General features: G+C 41.3%; 1 protein-coding gene across 3 annotated transcripts in view; it reads left to right on the top strand.

Moving 5' to 3' along the window:
- The first annotated feature begins 227 nt into the window (after positions 1-227).
- The window catches only part of REC114 (REC114 meiotic recombination protein), a 64572-nt gene continuing 48600 nt past the window's right edge, over positions 228-16199 (top strand). For 2 of the 3 annotated variants that reach the window (XM_073212156.1, XM_073212157.1), the window contains exons 1-2: positions 228-426; positions 13360-13449. In XM_073212156.1, coding sequence (XP_073068257.1) covers positions 268-426; positions 13360-13449 — 249 coding nt within the window. In that variant the 5' untranslated portion in view covers positions 228-267. The remainder of the gene's footprint in view (positions 427-13359; positions 13450-16199) is intronic. The other variant, XM_073212158.1, reaches the window with a different exon arrangement.

Here is a 16199-nt window from a genome sequence, read left to right on the forward strand (position 1 = left end):
TTGCAGAGGCCACATCAGCTGTCACTTATAAGTGGCAAGCCCCACGTCCAGGTGGAAGTGACCATCTGCACTTGGCCCACCGAAAGGAGAAGGCGCCCCACATCCAGAGCGACGTCCACAAGCCAGGAGGCCCCGGCAGGAGTCTTTGGGCCTGTCCATTGGCTGCCACTCAAGGGGAGGGTGGGCCTTAGGTCATCTCACCTTCTGATTGGTTATTTGCCCGAGTGGCTGTGCCGCCCGCCGGCTGCTCGCGCCTGAAGGCCAGACATGGCGGAGGTGGGAAAAGAGCAGGTGGGCCTCGGGCCCTTGGGAGGAGGCGCCACGGAGTGGCATCTGCAGCGGTATGGCCGCTTCATGCCCTTGGGCACAGGAGAGCCGCCCGGGCCTGGCCTGGAAACGGGGCCAGATTCTTCCCCCACGTGGAAGGTAAGGCCCGAGGGCAGCCCCCTCAGGGAGGGAAGGAGGGAAGGAAGGGCGCCCGCAGCCACGCGGGTCCTTCCCCGAAAGCCGCGCGGACAGGAGGGGCGCCCCCGGACGCCGAGGGGCCGACAGGAATGGAAGGCCGACAGTTAACATAGGATAAGAAATACACAAAATTGGAAACCAGAACATTCCCAAAAGAATTATGCGAGGGAATAGTAAATATTCATATATTCAACAGATATTTATTGAGCATCAATTATGCGTTAGATTTTTTTTCGGGGTGATGGAGATAGAGCAGTGAACAAGATACTCTCATGTATGTTTTTAGTCTAGTAGAAGAGGACATACTATTTATCCAAATAACTATAACTATGGAAACGAGTTTCACATCCCTTGTGTGGAAGGGACGGTCGACTAGGCCATAACCAGGCTGACATGCTACAGGCAGGCAGCACCTGCACAGAAGAACTACATTGGAATCCTAGCTTTGCCACTGAATTTCAGTGCCTTGGTTAGGCTACTTATCCTCTCTGTGCCTTATTTATCATATCTTAAAATAGACATAATAGTAGTAGCTACTTATAGAATTGTTGTGAACATTGGATAAATTAATATATATAGATCACCTAGAACAGTGCCTCATATACAGTTATATAAGGGTTTGCTGTTATTATTCTTATCCCAGTGGTAAGTTGTAACACAGTGAGTTGTTAGTCATTCACTTACCTTTGGTTTGGTTGACTATTGGATATGAGCCCTAGGGCATTGGAGTGTGTGTGTGTGTGTGTGTGTGTGTGTGTGTGTGTGTGTGTATGTGTGTGTGTGAGGGGGGAGGGCTTGGGCACCAGTGGGTAGAAGAAGAATAAGAGAAAGAGAACAAATATTCCAGGTTGAGGGTGCAACATGTGCAAAGTCTCTGCACCTGGAAAAACTTAAGCATGTGTAATGTACAGAGAAAAAGTGTAACGTTGGTGCTTAGAGAACAACGGGAGTGACAGGTACCTTGTGAACATTATCCTAAAACCAATAGGAAGCCACTGAAGGGTTTTAAGTAGGAGTATTTTCGTCTTTGAAAGATTACTCTGGCTGAAATGTGGAGACAGAATTGGAGGGGAATATGAGTGACTCACGAAGAGCACTAGAAGCTACTGCATTGTGGTGCGACAGATGGTAATGACTTAGACTGGAGGGCAGAGGGTGGTGGGAAGGATGGCATTAGAGATGAGGAAGCTGGGTATTTTAAAGCTGTATTTTGGAGGCCAAATGACAGGCTTGGAGATTTACTGGACATGAGTGGTAAGAGTAAAGGACTTCTGGGTTTTTATCCGGAGCAACTGGATAGATGGGAAATGGGAAACATTGGAGAAGGAACAGAGGGGAAGATCCAAGACTTCAGTTTGGACATACTGATTTTAAATGTTTTTGAAGTCCAAGTGGAGATGTTGAATAAGTAGTTGATTGTACCGATCTAGACTCTGGACTAGAGACGTAAATGTGTTATCTGCATGAAGGTAGGTCATCTTCATGGTGATATTTATAATTGTGAGATTATATGAGACTCCAAGACAAGAACCAGGGTAGCTGGTCTTGACCAAGACCCAATTTTCAAGTTGGGTGGAGAGAACAGAGCCCTAAAAGATTACAAGGAACAAGATCACAAGAGAGTTGGAGGTACCCAGGAGAAGGCAGGTCTATCAAAGCTACAGAGAGTTATTTCAAGAGGGAGAGAACAGTTAACTTTGTTGAATGATGCTGCAAAGTGAAGAAAAATGATGGCTACTTGGTTTCCTTTAGATTTAGCAACATGAAGGTCCTTATAGCCTTTACCAAGAGAAGTTTCAGTGGAGTAAAGTGGGTGGAAGCCAGATAGGGGTGGGCTGAAGAATGATTTTGAGAGGTAAGGAAATGGAGCCACAGTGTACAGACAGTTCTTCTGAGGGACTTGGAGGTGAATGTGAGAAAAGATGGGGCATAAGGAATTGTTCACCAAATTCTAGAATACTAGAGCAAGGGGTACTACTTAAAGCTTGAAATCAGTATATCTAGGACCAAAAATAGGCATTAAGTATATAGTTATACTCTTGTGGAACCCTGTATCCTGAGAAATTATATAGGCTGCACATGCAAAATGGGGTGAATAAAGAATTGAAGAATGACTGGTCTATAATAGGTTCTTATTAAAAAACTGGGGATATTTGAGAAGATGTTTAATTTTTGAGACTGTCCAACAGTTCCTTGATAGCTTCTCTTAACACCCTTCAGCCCTTTCCCCTAAGGTGTCTGTGTTGGGTGCATTGGCTCAGATGTGGCCGGGTAACTCTTACCCTGCAACCGAGAGGCCATGGGCATTTGACCATTCTAAGGAGTTCAGTTACAGTTTTTCCCCTTCTGTTTGCAAACCTCTTCATAATTGCTTATAAGGAACAGCACTTTTCAAGAGTCTTCAAATATTTGGCATAAATCCATGGCTACAGTGACAAGAGATGAGGTTGGCTTTAGCAGAGCTTTTGAAAACTGAACATTTGTACCTTCCTTTGAATCTGTGCTGAAGCATCTTACCTGCTGTGATCAGTTTCAGCCTAGGTCTGTCATTTTCTTTTTTGGAAAAACGAAAGGGAAAACAGGATTAGTTCTATTTTATGTGCACTGTGACTATTGTGCAATAGTAATAATAAAAGATGAGCCATCTAAAGAACTGTACTAAGTCCCATGTGAATTTCTTATTTCAAAAATATGTGGTACCTGCAGTAAAAAATATGTGTTAGGAAAAGCATAAAAATATATTCTTGTCAAGGATAGAGTCATTCTGTTCATATTTTTCTCTAGGGAACTTTCAAGTTCAACCTTGGTTGAACCTATTTCGAATTTTTTCTTTTTTTTTTTGAAATGATGGGAGAAGCTGATCTCCTGGTGCTGTTCTATATAGTTTAGTTACAGAGACTTTTAGTACAGTAGCCATATGCTAAAGCAAAAATGCTGACTTAAGAGAAAAAAGGAATAGTACAAGACTTCCAAGACTTAAAGTCCTAGTTGAGAGGTAAGGTCAAATCTGAGACACAAATATGAATAGCTAGGTTGATAAACAGATACAGATTTGGTTTACTTGTCCGAATTGAATTATTCTTATGAAAAAGTACTATCTGGAAATAAATTAACCACAATTTGGAAGCAAATAATGTTTTTGTAATGTAAAAAAAATCAAGGGTTTAGAACTCTGCTACTCAAATTTCAGTGTGCATAGAAATCACCAGATTTTTTTTTTCTAATTCAGAGAGAGAATTTTGTAGTTCCAACAAGCTTCTGGGTATGGCTCATGCTGTTGGCTCTAGGACCACACTTTGAGTAGCAAAGGTTTAGAAGACCTTGAATGAAATGGGCAGCCATATAGTAAAATTAATAACATGAATTTGTGGAGTTATGAGGTAAGGAAATCAGATTCATAATGATATGCAAATGTTTTATTAATAGGGTTAATATTTAAACCATCTGTCATTTTAAGTGGAATAATGAGCCAAAGAAATACAAACTTGAACTTGATTTCAATTCCCTACATCTGTTAGCCCAACCTTTCTGAAAAGATTTTCCTAATAACAGATTGGTCCATTTTAGTATTTTATATCTGAGTATAATTTAGTCTACTAATTTAAGACTAATTTTGAAAGGTGATGTTAATTGCAGGTTGCTTTTAAATTAAGGTTTTACCACGTTTTTCTGATTCCAAGGATTTCTCAGACATGCCCTAATTGGTTGAACCTGACAACTTATTTTTTCCTTTCAAAGGGAAGAAAATCATCCTGTAATTTTTATAGGAGGACCTTAAAATAATTGCCCTACTTAGAAATTAAGAAAAAGAATATGAAGTTTGTACTTGAACTTTTAAATGAGGATTCAACATAAGATATATTTTGGGTCCTATTAGTGCCCTTTTTTCTTTGTAGTCCTAGTGCCTACTTATCACTTACTATATGATAAGTGCTCAGGAAATGTTTGAATGTGTGGTAACTTTTCTGAACTTTTCTTATGATAGTGTGATAATTATGATACAATACCTACTATTTATTGAGTGTTTACTACTTGGTATATTTCTGACAGCCGCCCTAAGAAGCAAATATACTGTTTTATAGGTAGGTGAGCTAAAACTCAGAGAGGTTCAGTGGCCTGCCCAGAAACACAGATGTAAGAAGAAAGAATTAAATCCCTGGAGTCTTGCCTGAGGGGTTCAGCCCCGGCAAGTTCACTGTGGATTCGGTGAGACTGAGGAATGACAATGGAATGTTCTTGGGGTGAAAGGGTTTATTACCCAGCTTGTTCTAGCAACAGGTTGAGCACTAGAATTATGTCTGCATCCAGCACTCTGCAGGTCTGTAGTCCTCCTCGGTCTCTGCCTCCACCTAGAACACTGGGCAGAGCTCTTTATGTAGTGACTCAGTCAGTAATAGCTTGTTGCCTAGGGTGTGGAAGCAGCAGCCTAGCAGCAGGCCAATTACATCAAGTAGTTTAGGGTCGGGTGAGGATCCTGGCCATAGGAACTTCCATTTTACCCACACCTGTTTTTCCTGCCTGTGAAGCTTGTTTTTTAACCCCTATTCTGTTTCTCTTAAAAGTGTTAATAATATAGGGAATGGCAGTTCAATTATGTAGATCAAGATTTCTGAGATTAGCACACAGGGTGGCCATAATGAAAATGACATTTTTTTAAAGGAAAACTTGAGATAGTAAAACCCTGAGAAAATTATTTTTAAAAATAGTAAAATAGTAGTTCTTTTTTGCATGACTGGGAATTTTTTATTGGATGCCTGATGTGAATTTTACCCTGTTGGGTGCAGGATACTTTTATATTCCTATAAATATTCTCGAGCTTTTTCTGGGATAGTTATCTGGCAACAGTTTGATCCTTTCAAGTGTTGCTTTTAAGGTTTGTCACATGGAACCAAGCAGCATTTGATCTAGGGCTAATTTTTTCCTGCTCTTTGGCACAAAACTCTTAAGGGTTCTCTACCTAATGTCCCATAAATTATGAAGTTTTTCACTCTGACTGATGAGAATAGGCACTGTTCTCTGCCCCCTGTGAGCTCTTGGGATCATTACCTTAAATCCTACAGGTGGTTCTTTACCCAGTGTCTGGTAGTTTGCACACCCATGTAAGCTGAAGATGTGGGGAGGAGTCTTTGCGGCTACTGGGAGTCATCTCTGTGCAGCTTTTTCCTCTCTGGTGCTCTGCTGTGCAAACTCTAGCCTTATTGACCTCTCTGGGCTTGCAGCTCTACCATCTCGACTCAGGGACACCCTGCCCGGTTCTGCCTGGGCTTCTCTTGCTTCTCCTTTGACCTGGAAACTTTCTCCGAGAAATCTGGGGCAATGGTAAGGCTCACCTGCTTTGCTTCCTGGTATTTCTCAGGTGTCCCCAGTGTCTTGAAAACTGTTGTTTCTTCTCATTTGTCCAGCTTATGAGCTGTTTTAGCCAGGAGGGTGAATTTGGTCCCTGGTACTTAATGTTGGCCAGAAGTAGATGCCAAGAGTGGGTCATTTGATTCAGTTCCACTTTGCCATTTTACACTTCAATTTGTCAATTCAACAAAATATTCTTAAGTTATCTACTGGTGTCTTGCCAATGGGTTTCAGGCCTGGGCAAGTCCACTATGGATTCAGTGAGACTGAGGAATGACAATTGTTCCTGGGGTTAAAGGGTTTATACCTGGCTATTCTCCCAGCAATAGGCTGAGCACTAGAATTAGGTCTGCATCCAATAGTCTACAGAGCTGTAATCCTCCTTCATCTCTGCCTCCGCCTAGAGCACTGGGCAGAACTCTTTATATAGTAATTTAGTCAATAATAGCTCATTGCCCATGGGTGTGGAAGCAGTAGCCTAGCAGCAGGCCAGTTACATCATCACGTAGTTTAGGGTCAGGTGAGGATCCTGGCCAGAGGAACCCTCACTTTATCCACACTCCACATCTCCAGGATTCTTGCCTCACAATCTACCTGCTCTCAGTCTTCTGCAGTGTTCCCTGTGTGAGAAAACTGGAGCATTGTAACCAGATTCCAGAACAGCAACAGAGGATACAACAACATAGAGATAATGACAAAAATTTTATACAACAAGATTTTGATATAGGTAACAAAAATTATAATAATCCTCAAGACTGAGGAGGTTATTTCAGCTATATTCAAAACCAGTTCTACTTAGATGAGTTCATGACTCACATGTAGTAGTGGTGCTGATAGGGAGCTCCATGCACCCCAGCAAGTAGCAGTTTTTTTGCTAGGGTGTGTGTCCAGTCAACAAAGACCTTACGGGCGATAAGACACATATTTTAATGACACCAACATAGGCAAATCTTGTCTATCAGGTAGGGTGCGTAAAAGAGAGAGGTCCTCTGATAGGACTGAAGCAGGAAGGGGGTCCGATCCAGATCTAGTGTACCATATCTTTATCCCTCTCCCCATGGGGGTTACTGAGGGGTCTATGAATAGTGCTACTGGAGGTGCATGCACTGGCCATAATGATAAAACAAAACTCCCCGGTAGGATGCTCCTACCTTCTGACCATTCAAGATATACTACTGTGATCCTTGGGGGCCACTCTGCTGTTACTCCAGAAATACACAGGAGGCCAGCTTCCAGGCCTTGTCCCCAAGGTGCCAGGAGAGCCAGCCATCATTGGTCCATGTATCGAAATGTCCAAGGCCATGTCCACTCAATGGCATCTCCAGGGTTCAGTGCCATTGGTGCTGGCAACAACACATTATTCTGGTGGCCAAACCTCGGCTTCAACAATTCCTCCTTGGTTTATACTTGCAGTTGTACAGGGAAGACAGCACTATGCATTAGTATGTCCACAGGGCTCAGGGCTCAGGGCTCCCGGCTCCCTTTCAGGGTTTCTTGTTCAAATGCCATAGCACTGTCCATAAGCAGACTGACCATCGCTACAGACTACTGGCGTCTGACTGACTCTAACAAACCATTGTACTTCTCTGTCATGCCTGCCACAGTAGGATTGTTTGGCACATGAAACTTCCATTTGATTCCCAACTGCTGCACCCATTCTTGTAGTGCACACCTAGTAATTTGGTGCCTTAGTCACTCTCAGTTACCTGTGGTCAGTCATAGGCAGCAAAGAGATGCTCTAGGGCTCTTTTGGTCATCTGTTGGTCTGCACAACGTGTAGGAAAAGCAACCAGAAGTCCAGTAGCCGTGTCCACTCAAGTCATGGCATATTGGTATCCTTCTGACATGGGCAGAGGCCCAATATAGTCTGTCTGCTACCTGATAGGGGTATAGGCCCCTTAGCTATTGTCCCATGTTGCTGTGGAACTCGGTGTAAGTCCATTTTAGAGCACACGACACACTCCTGCTGGGCTCTACTAACTTCTTCAAAGGTCCAAGGAAGGCCCCACTGACAAGCTGCAGCCCACATTGTCTTTTTCCCAGCATGCAACAAACGCTGATGTAACCATTGGGCTACATCAGAGGCAGGCTTTCCTTCCATCCAGTGTAACTAGGCCAACTTATCTGCTTCATCATTTCCTGCAGATGCCAGAGGCAAATGACCTATCACATGATATACTGTAACTATTTTAGTCTGACCACAGGTCCATAAGTTTTGCCACAATTCTTGCCCCCAAAGGGGTTGGTGACCAACCAGCCAGTTGGCATGGTACCATGTCAGTACCAAGCCCCAATAGATGGCCCATCTGTCAGTGCAGACAGCTATTGGGAGAGGGCTCCTGACTGATCAAAAGCCACAAAGCCTGCAACTCTGCCCATTGGCTGCTCTTCCCCTCACCATCTTCCATCCATATTGTCTCAGTCTTAGGATGGAAAGCTATGGCCCTCCATTTTGGGGGCTGCCCATGGCTGGAGCCATCTGTGTACCATGCATCTTTGGGTATAGGGGCTCTTCCCTCCTGATAAGGATTCTCTGCTACTAATGGTTCTAAAGTAAATTCTTCCTGCTTTTTACTAATATATGTCACTGGCCCCAATAAGCATTGTAGTTCTTCACTCCAGGGGCTACTAGAGAGGGCACTCGGCTGCTATAGGTATGCACCCCAGTTTGCCAGTGTAGTGCCATACCACTCCTTGGCTTTTGGGTCCAGTCTCCTCTTACCCACTCCGAGATGGGATAGGTGGTTATTACCTTTATAGGGGCCATTCCAGTGATGGGTTCTGTAGCCAGCAAGTGATGATACACAACAGCCAATTGTTTTTCTATCAAGGTATATTGTACCTCTGCCCCTTTCCAGAGTTGCGACCAGAATCCAATAGGTTGATGAGTTCCTTCAAGCCACTGCCAGAGACCCCAGCCATAACTGTCTTAAGTCACATGAACATCCAGCTCACAGGTCCTTCATGGGTCTCTCACACTGAAGGCCTGCACGGCCTTTCCTGCCCATTTTGCTGTAATAAAGGCAGATGCACATGTCTCTTCCCAGTCCCACCTGATGCCCTTTCGTACCAACTGGTATAAGGGCTTCAGAATGTGTGCCAAGTGAGGGGAAAACACTCTCCAGTAGCCTAGAAAGCCCAAAACCTCCTGTAGCAATGCTACAGTTGTAGGGGTAGGAAAGGCCTTGACTTTATCTATAACTGCTTCTGGTATAACTTTAGTGTTACCTGACCAGACGACCCCCAAGAATTTACTGACAAACCAGGTCCCTGAACCTTGGTGCTGTTCGCAGCCCATCCTTTCTCCTGTAGATGTTGCAGTAGTCTGGGTGCTGCACCTTCTAGATCTGAAAGAGAGTCAGACATGAACATGATATTATCAATATAAAGGTACAGCTGCTCTGTTGGCAGTTTCTCCCATGCTGCCAGTCCTGGGATACAAGTCCGTGACAGATGGTGGGGCTGTGGAGGTATATCTGTGGAAAGACAGTGAATGTCCAGTGCTGTCCTTCCCACGTGAAGGACTTTCCTGTTCCTAACTTTACTGCTCAATGTCAATGGAAAAGCAGGCATTAGCAAGATCTACCATATAATGATATGTTCCTAGTTCATGGCTGAGAGTATCCATCAGGCCTGCAATAGAGGGGACAGCAGCAGGCATAGGGGGTGTGACTCTATTCAGTTCCCTGTAATCCACAGTCATACTCCAGGAGCCATCTGGCTTTTTTACTGCTCTCTGTTTTCCTGATAAGTCTGGCTAAAGGCTTGTCAATTTTGTTTATCTTTTCAAAGAACCAACTGTGAGTTTCATTGATCTTTTCTATTTTTTTGTCTCTATTTCATTTATTTCCATTATGATCATATTATTTCCTTCCTTCTACTAACTTTGGACTTTGTTCTTTTTCTGGTCCCTTTAGGTGTAAATTTAAATTGTTTGAGATTTTTCTTGTTTCTTTAGGTGGGCCTGTATAGCTATTAACTTCCCTCTTGGAACTGCTTTTGCTTTGTCCCAAGTATATTGAACCACTGTGTTCAGTTTCATTTGTATCCAGCTATTTTTTTATTTCCTCTTTGATTTCTTTCTTGACCCATTGTTTATTTAGTAGCATGTTGTTTAGCCCCTACATCTTTATGTTTTTTCCAGTTTTTTCCTTGTAATTGATTTTTAATTTCATATTGTTGTGGTTAGAAAAGACACTTGATATGATTTCAAACTTCTTAAATTTATTGAGACTTGTTCTATGGCTGAACATGATCTATCCTAGAGAACATTCCATCTGTATTTGAAAAGAATGTGTATTCCGCTGTTTTTGGATGGAATGTCCTATATATGTTTGTTAAGTCCATTTGGTCTAATGTGTTGTTCAAGCTACTGTTTTCATATTGATTTTCTGTCTGGGTGATTTATTTATTAAAATAAGTGGGGTGTTAAAGTCTCCTACCACTATTCTATTACTGACAATTTCTCCCTTTATGTCTGTTAATATTTGCTTTATATATTTAGGTGCTCCTATGTTGGGTGCACAGATATACAATTATTTTCTCTTTTGAACTGATTCCTTTATCATTATGTAATGCTCTTATTTGTCCCTTGTTACAGTCTTTGTTTTAAAATATATTTTGTCTGATACAACTATTGCTGCTCCACCTTTTTTTATTTCATTTCCATTTGCACGGCATATCTTTTTCTATCCCTTCACTTTTAGTCTGTATGTGTCTTTAGGTCTGAAATGAGTCTCTTGTAGGCAGTATATTGATGGGTCTTATTATTTTTATCCATTCAGCCACCCTATGTCTTTTGACAAGAGCATCTGGCCCATTTATATTTAAAGTGATTATTGATAGGTATGTACTTATTGCCATTTTGTTAATGTTTTTCTGGTTGTTTTTGTAGTTCTCTGTTACTTTTTTTTCTTGCTCTCTTCCTTTGTGATTTGATCACTTCCTTTAGTTTTTTACTTGGATTCCATCCTCATTATTTTCTGTGTAGCTGTTATCCACACAGGGGGTGCCCTGGAGGGACGGCTAGATATAGAGCAGGCACCAGCTGGGGGCGTCCTTGGGTGCCTCACACCGGGGCCACCTTGATGTGGTGTTTGGAGCTATGGTGGGTGCTGACAGAGCTTGGTATGGGACATGCTGGGGCCTCCTTGGTGGGACAGCTGAAGCTAGTGTGGGCTAGAGGCCCAGGGCCCACTGTGTTGGCCCGAGCAGGCCAGCTAGAGTACCTGGACTCTACTGCCTGCATCACTGAGGAGGAGGGGGAATGTAAACAGTGGCATTCACCAGTACCTCCAGTCCCTGGAGACAGTTCCAGCAGTTCCCCCGCTGTCCTGTAGATACTCCAGGATAAGTGAATGGATTTCCTTCAGTTAGAGCCTACCTGCCCTTTTAAGCCACCATTTTGTTGTTGATGTTTGCTGTGCCCCAGAGTGTGTGAATCTGCATGTGGGCCCCTCAGTAATATCCCTTCTCTGTGTAGCCCCTTTATCCACTGCTATGCAGAAGCTGCTCAGTCAGCTCTCAGTTCTTCAGGAGGAATTGCTCTATATATGTAAGTATAGATTTGGTATGTGTGTAGGAGGGTCTTCCTTCACTTCAAGGACACTTAATTTTGAGATGACTATTAGACTTTTAAGTGAAGATGTCAAGTGGCAATTAGATTTAACAGCTTGGAGGACAGGGAGTAAGTCTACTGGGGCTCTCCTGGGAGTCATTAGCCACTGCTCGAAAAACTACAAAATTTGGGAAGAATTGGCATCTCCATAAGAGTGTTTCTACCCAATCAGAGACACATATAAGAGTGTCTGTAACAGCATTATTTGTGGTAGATCTAAACTGAAAAACGGTATTCATCAACAAAAAAAATGAAAAATGTGGTATAGTCATAGACTGATATTCTATAGTAATGAAAGTGAATGAACTCAGATACATGTAACAACACTGAGGAAGCCAAACATGAAAGAGTTCTTTCTGTATGATTCTATTCATATAAATAAAACTAAACTTTGGTGTTAGAAGTCAGGGTAGATGTTATCTTTGGGAGAGAAGGGAGCAGGTCGTAAATGTAGGCAGCACTAGCTCACTCCCAGAAGGCTGGTAGTATCCTGTGTCCTCACCTGAGTGGCGATTATGTGTTCCCTTTATCACCATATTTTGAGCTGTACATTTTAAGTGTTGGACACTTTTCAGGGTAGATGTTACATTTCTTTTTTTAAAAAATGTTAAATTGCCATGTTAACGTATTGTCTCCCAAAGAATTTGTTGACCAGGTTCTAGTTTTGAATGCTATTCTTGACTCCATAGCTATATCCTTGTGGTCTTAGGTTTTCATGAACATAATCCACTTAACTATTGTGGGAAGAGTGTCGTGCAAATAACTGAGTTCCTAATACTGGGAAAGAGGCAGGCTAACAACCACTGAGGGAAACAGTGCAGGGCTTAGCATACCCCCGATTGACAACTGAAATGTTACTTGATTTTTAAGTTTGGAATTTTAAAGTGAACTAGAGAAAACTCAGTAGGAAATCTTGAGATTAAATATAGCATTAAAGCTCCAAATCCCACATATGAAACTATAAGAATATTACTTCTCAGTAGAATGCAGTAACGTTATAAAAATATACTGAGTTAGGTATATGTTAATTATTTTGAACTTTGAGCATTAAGGTGTGTCCATAATTTCATCTTATTATTTATACAATGATGTTTATCTTACGTATTTATTATGATATTAAAGCCACCTGATACAGTGTACTCACTTAAGACCCAAATCCCACTCTTACATACCTATCAGTTAGATCCTCCCTGACATCTTTAATTCAGTTCCCTACCACAACTATAGACCACATCTAAAAAGATAAAGATAATGGGGATAACTGCAAGGTTCAGATGAAGAAAGTAAAAAAGTATGATTGACCAACATAGGGGATGAAGTTTCAGGAGGTTTTATTGATATAAAATAACTCTTCGATGGGACTAACCCCTCAAAAGGTTAATGTGATTGTAGGCTGCATTAATGAGAGACAATTAGACCATGCAGGAGTATTATGGTCAGTGTTGGGCACCATATGTTAAGAGTGGCACTGACAAACTGAATTTCACCCAGAGGAAAGCACCAGGTTTCTAGGGGTTACAAGGAATGGATTATATATGGCTGAAGAAACTGGACTGTGAAGTCTCACAACTCTGTAAGACAATATCCCCATTTCACATTTCCAGAAAGGAAACTGAGGCTCACATATAATTAATTATTTATTAAAATATTACAGAAAAATGGTTGGCTTCAGCCCCACATATTTTGATTCTTGATCTAGTATTCTTTTTACTTCAAAATACTGGTTTTAGTTCTATAGTTTTTTAAAGCCTGACTTTTAGACACTGTATGAGGAGAAACTTGGAAGGACAGGGGAATGATTACAGATTAAGTGGAAGGAAAGGGAACATTCAGGGTAGGAAGATCAGTGTGAAAAGGTGGTTTGATTATCCGTATTATATGTTTATTAGTATTACAGAAATGTCCTATACCTATTTCTCTTTCTTTTTGAGGTTTTTGACTCCAGTGAAGAATCTGGAAATCTTGTTCTCACCATAGTCATATCAGGTCATTTCTTCATTTCCCAAGGACAGACCCTACTGGTAGGTTTTATGCATATGTTAATATGCAAATATATTTATCTTTGCAGCTTTACATTAATTTTTATATTCTTAAGCTTCCTTAGTGTCACTGAAATTCATCAGGTTCTACAAACTGAGCACTTATCAAATGTTCTATAACAGTGGGAAATACAAAAATATGTTGAATATTGCCTGCTTTCAAGGGGGTTAGGGTTGTATTGGGAGTCGAAGTGAATCAGTGGAATGAGATTAATCAATATTATAAAGGACTTGTAATTGGGGAGATTGGGTTGAAGATAGGCTAGATTTATAGAGAAATGTGTGGAGTTTTTCCCAATTGGGGTAAAGAACACTTACAAAGGGACAGATAGAAGGAATTTGAAGAAGTCGCTACAAGAAAACTTGAAGCATGCTGCAACTGATTCAGCCCTCTATAAAACTCAGTTTTTTAAGAGGCTTTTGTTCTTTATTCTGATTACACAAATACACATATTGTAGGAAACTTTTGTAGTGAAGAAACATATGAAGAAGAAAACAACTTCCTTGCTTGGAAGTTTATATTTGACTTGATATTGAGAAACAAAATGAGTGAAGAAACAAGGTAATTATTAATTTCCAGTCAAAGAAACTATTCAAGAAAGGAAATGTAAGGGAAGGTTGTTATAGCATTTACCTGTGAATAATACCTGCATGGCCATAATAAACTCATACAAGTATTGCTATCTATATAGGCATAATTTATTCACATAACAAATATTAAAAATATATGAGGCACTGTTTTAGGTGCTAGGGAATTGCAGTGAAAAATACGAGTCCCTGTCATTGTGGGGTGTCATCATTCCAGTGGGGAGAAACAGCAATTTAAAAATTGGTCAAATATATTTAAAAGACATTAATTTTTGGTGACTCCCTTACATATTCTATTGCAACGTAATGGCAGCATCCCACAGTTATACACTGTGATAGTTCATTTCCCCACTTAGTGGAATATAGCCTTATCCTTGAATGGGAGGCGACCTGCAAGGTCATCTTTGTGTTCCTGTGACTTTTAACATTGCAGCATTAGTTGTACCATTTCGCTTTATCTGCCACTGTTAGGGCTTGTATCACTTGAAAGAGATAAGATTTCTTCATTGGCTTCAAATGAAGAACATTCCAGATGGTGAGCTGGGGTTGCCTAGCACACAGCTCGTTCTCCCTTTCAGTATTGTGGTTCTTGGCTGAACGATGGCATTAACGTCACCTCATTTGGCTTCTTTAGATATAGGGGGCCACACTGGGCTCTGTCTGTGCTCCATCTGTTTGTACCAGTAGTAAATGTTGTTATAAACTGGTAGAGGTTTCTTTGTTTCACATACATGGAATGATTTTTGCATTGCAGTTACAAAATGAAGTTTGTCAGATTCCAAGGTGCTCACTACTAAGAAGTACAAATGATTTGGTACCTTTTGCCTGTGTCCGTATAACAGATATTGAGTAATATTTTTTAAAAATCTTCTTTAAACTCCCAAAAATCTTAATTTGGGTGTAACTTACATAAAATTTCACTAATTTTAAGTGTTTAATTTGTGTTTTGTTAAGTGTATAGTTGTATAACCACCGCCACAGCCATGATATGGAACATTTCAGTTGACCCAACAGTTTCCATTTGCCCCTTTGCAGTCAGTTCCCTCTTCCTACCCTTGGCACCTGGCAAAACCACTGATCTGCTTTCTGTTACCATAATTTTGCCTTTTCTAGAATTTCATGTAAGTGAAATCATACACTGTCTGGCTTCTTCCACTTAGCATAATGTGTTTTTTTTGTTTTTTGTTTTTGGTATCATTATTCTACAATTACATGAAGAACATTATGTTTACTAGGCTCCCCCCTTCACCAAGTCCCCCCCAAACCCCAATACAGTCACTGTCCATCAGCATAGTAAGACGCTGTAGAGTCACGACTTATCTACTTATCTTCTCTGTGTTGCACAGCCCTCCCTGTGGCCCCACACACACATTATACATGCTAGTCGTGATGCCCCCTTTCTTTTTCCCCGCCCTTATCCCTCCTTTCCCACCCATCCTCCCCAGTCCCTTTCCCTTTGGTAACTGTGAGTCCATTCTTGGGTTCTGTGATTCTGCTGCTGTTTTGTTCCTTCAGTTTTTCTTTGTTCTTATACTCCACATATGAGTGAAATTATTTGGTACTTGTCTTTCTCTGCCTGGCTTATTTCACTGAGCATAATACCCTCTAGCTCCATTCATGTTGTTGCAAATGGTAGGACTTGTTTTCTTCTTATGGCTGAGTAATATTCCATTGTGTATATGTACCACATCTTCTTTATCCATTCATCTACTGATGGACACTTAGGTTGCTCCCATTTCTTGGCTATTGTAAATAGTGCTGCGATAAACATAGGGGTGCATCTGTCTTTTTCAAACTGGAGTGCTGCATTCTAAGGGTAAGTTCCTAGAAGTAGAATTCTTGGGTAAAATGGTATGTCTATTTTGAGCATTTTGAGGAGTCTCCATACTGCCTTCCACAATGGTTGAACTAATTTACATTCCCACCAGCAGTGTAGGAGGGTTCCCCTTTCTCCACAACCTCGCCAACATTTGTTGTTGTTTGTCTTTTGGATGGTGGCCATCCTTACTGGTGTGAGCTGATATCTCATTGTGGTTTTAATTTGCATTTCTCTGATGACTAGCAATGTGGAGCATCTTTTCATGTGCCTGGTGGCCATCTGAATTTCTTCTTTGGAGAACTGTCTGTTCAGCTCCTCTGCCCAT

The sequence above is a fragment of the Manis javanica genome, chromosome 8 (assembly GCF_040802235.1).
Source record: "Manis javanica isolate MJ-LG chromosome 8, MJ_LKY, whole genome shotgun sequence".
NCBI lineage: Eukaryota > Metazoa > Chordata > Mammalia > Pholidota > Manidae > Manis > Manis javanica.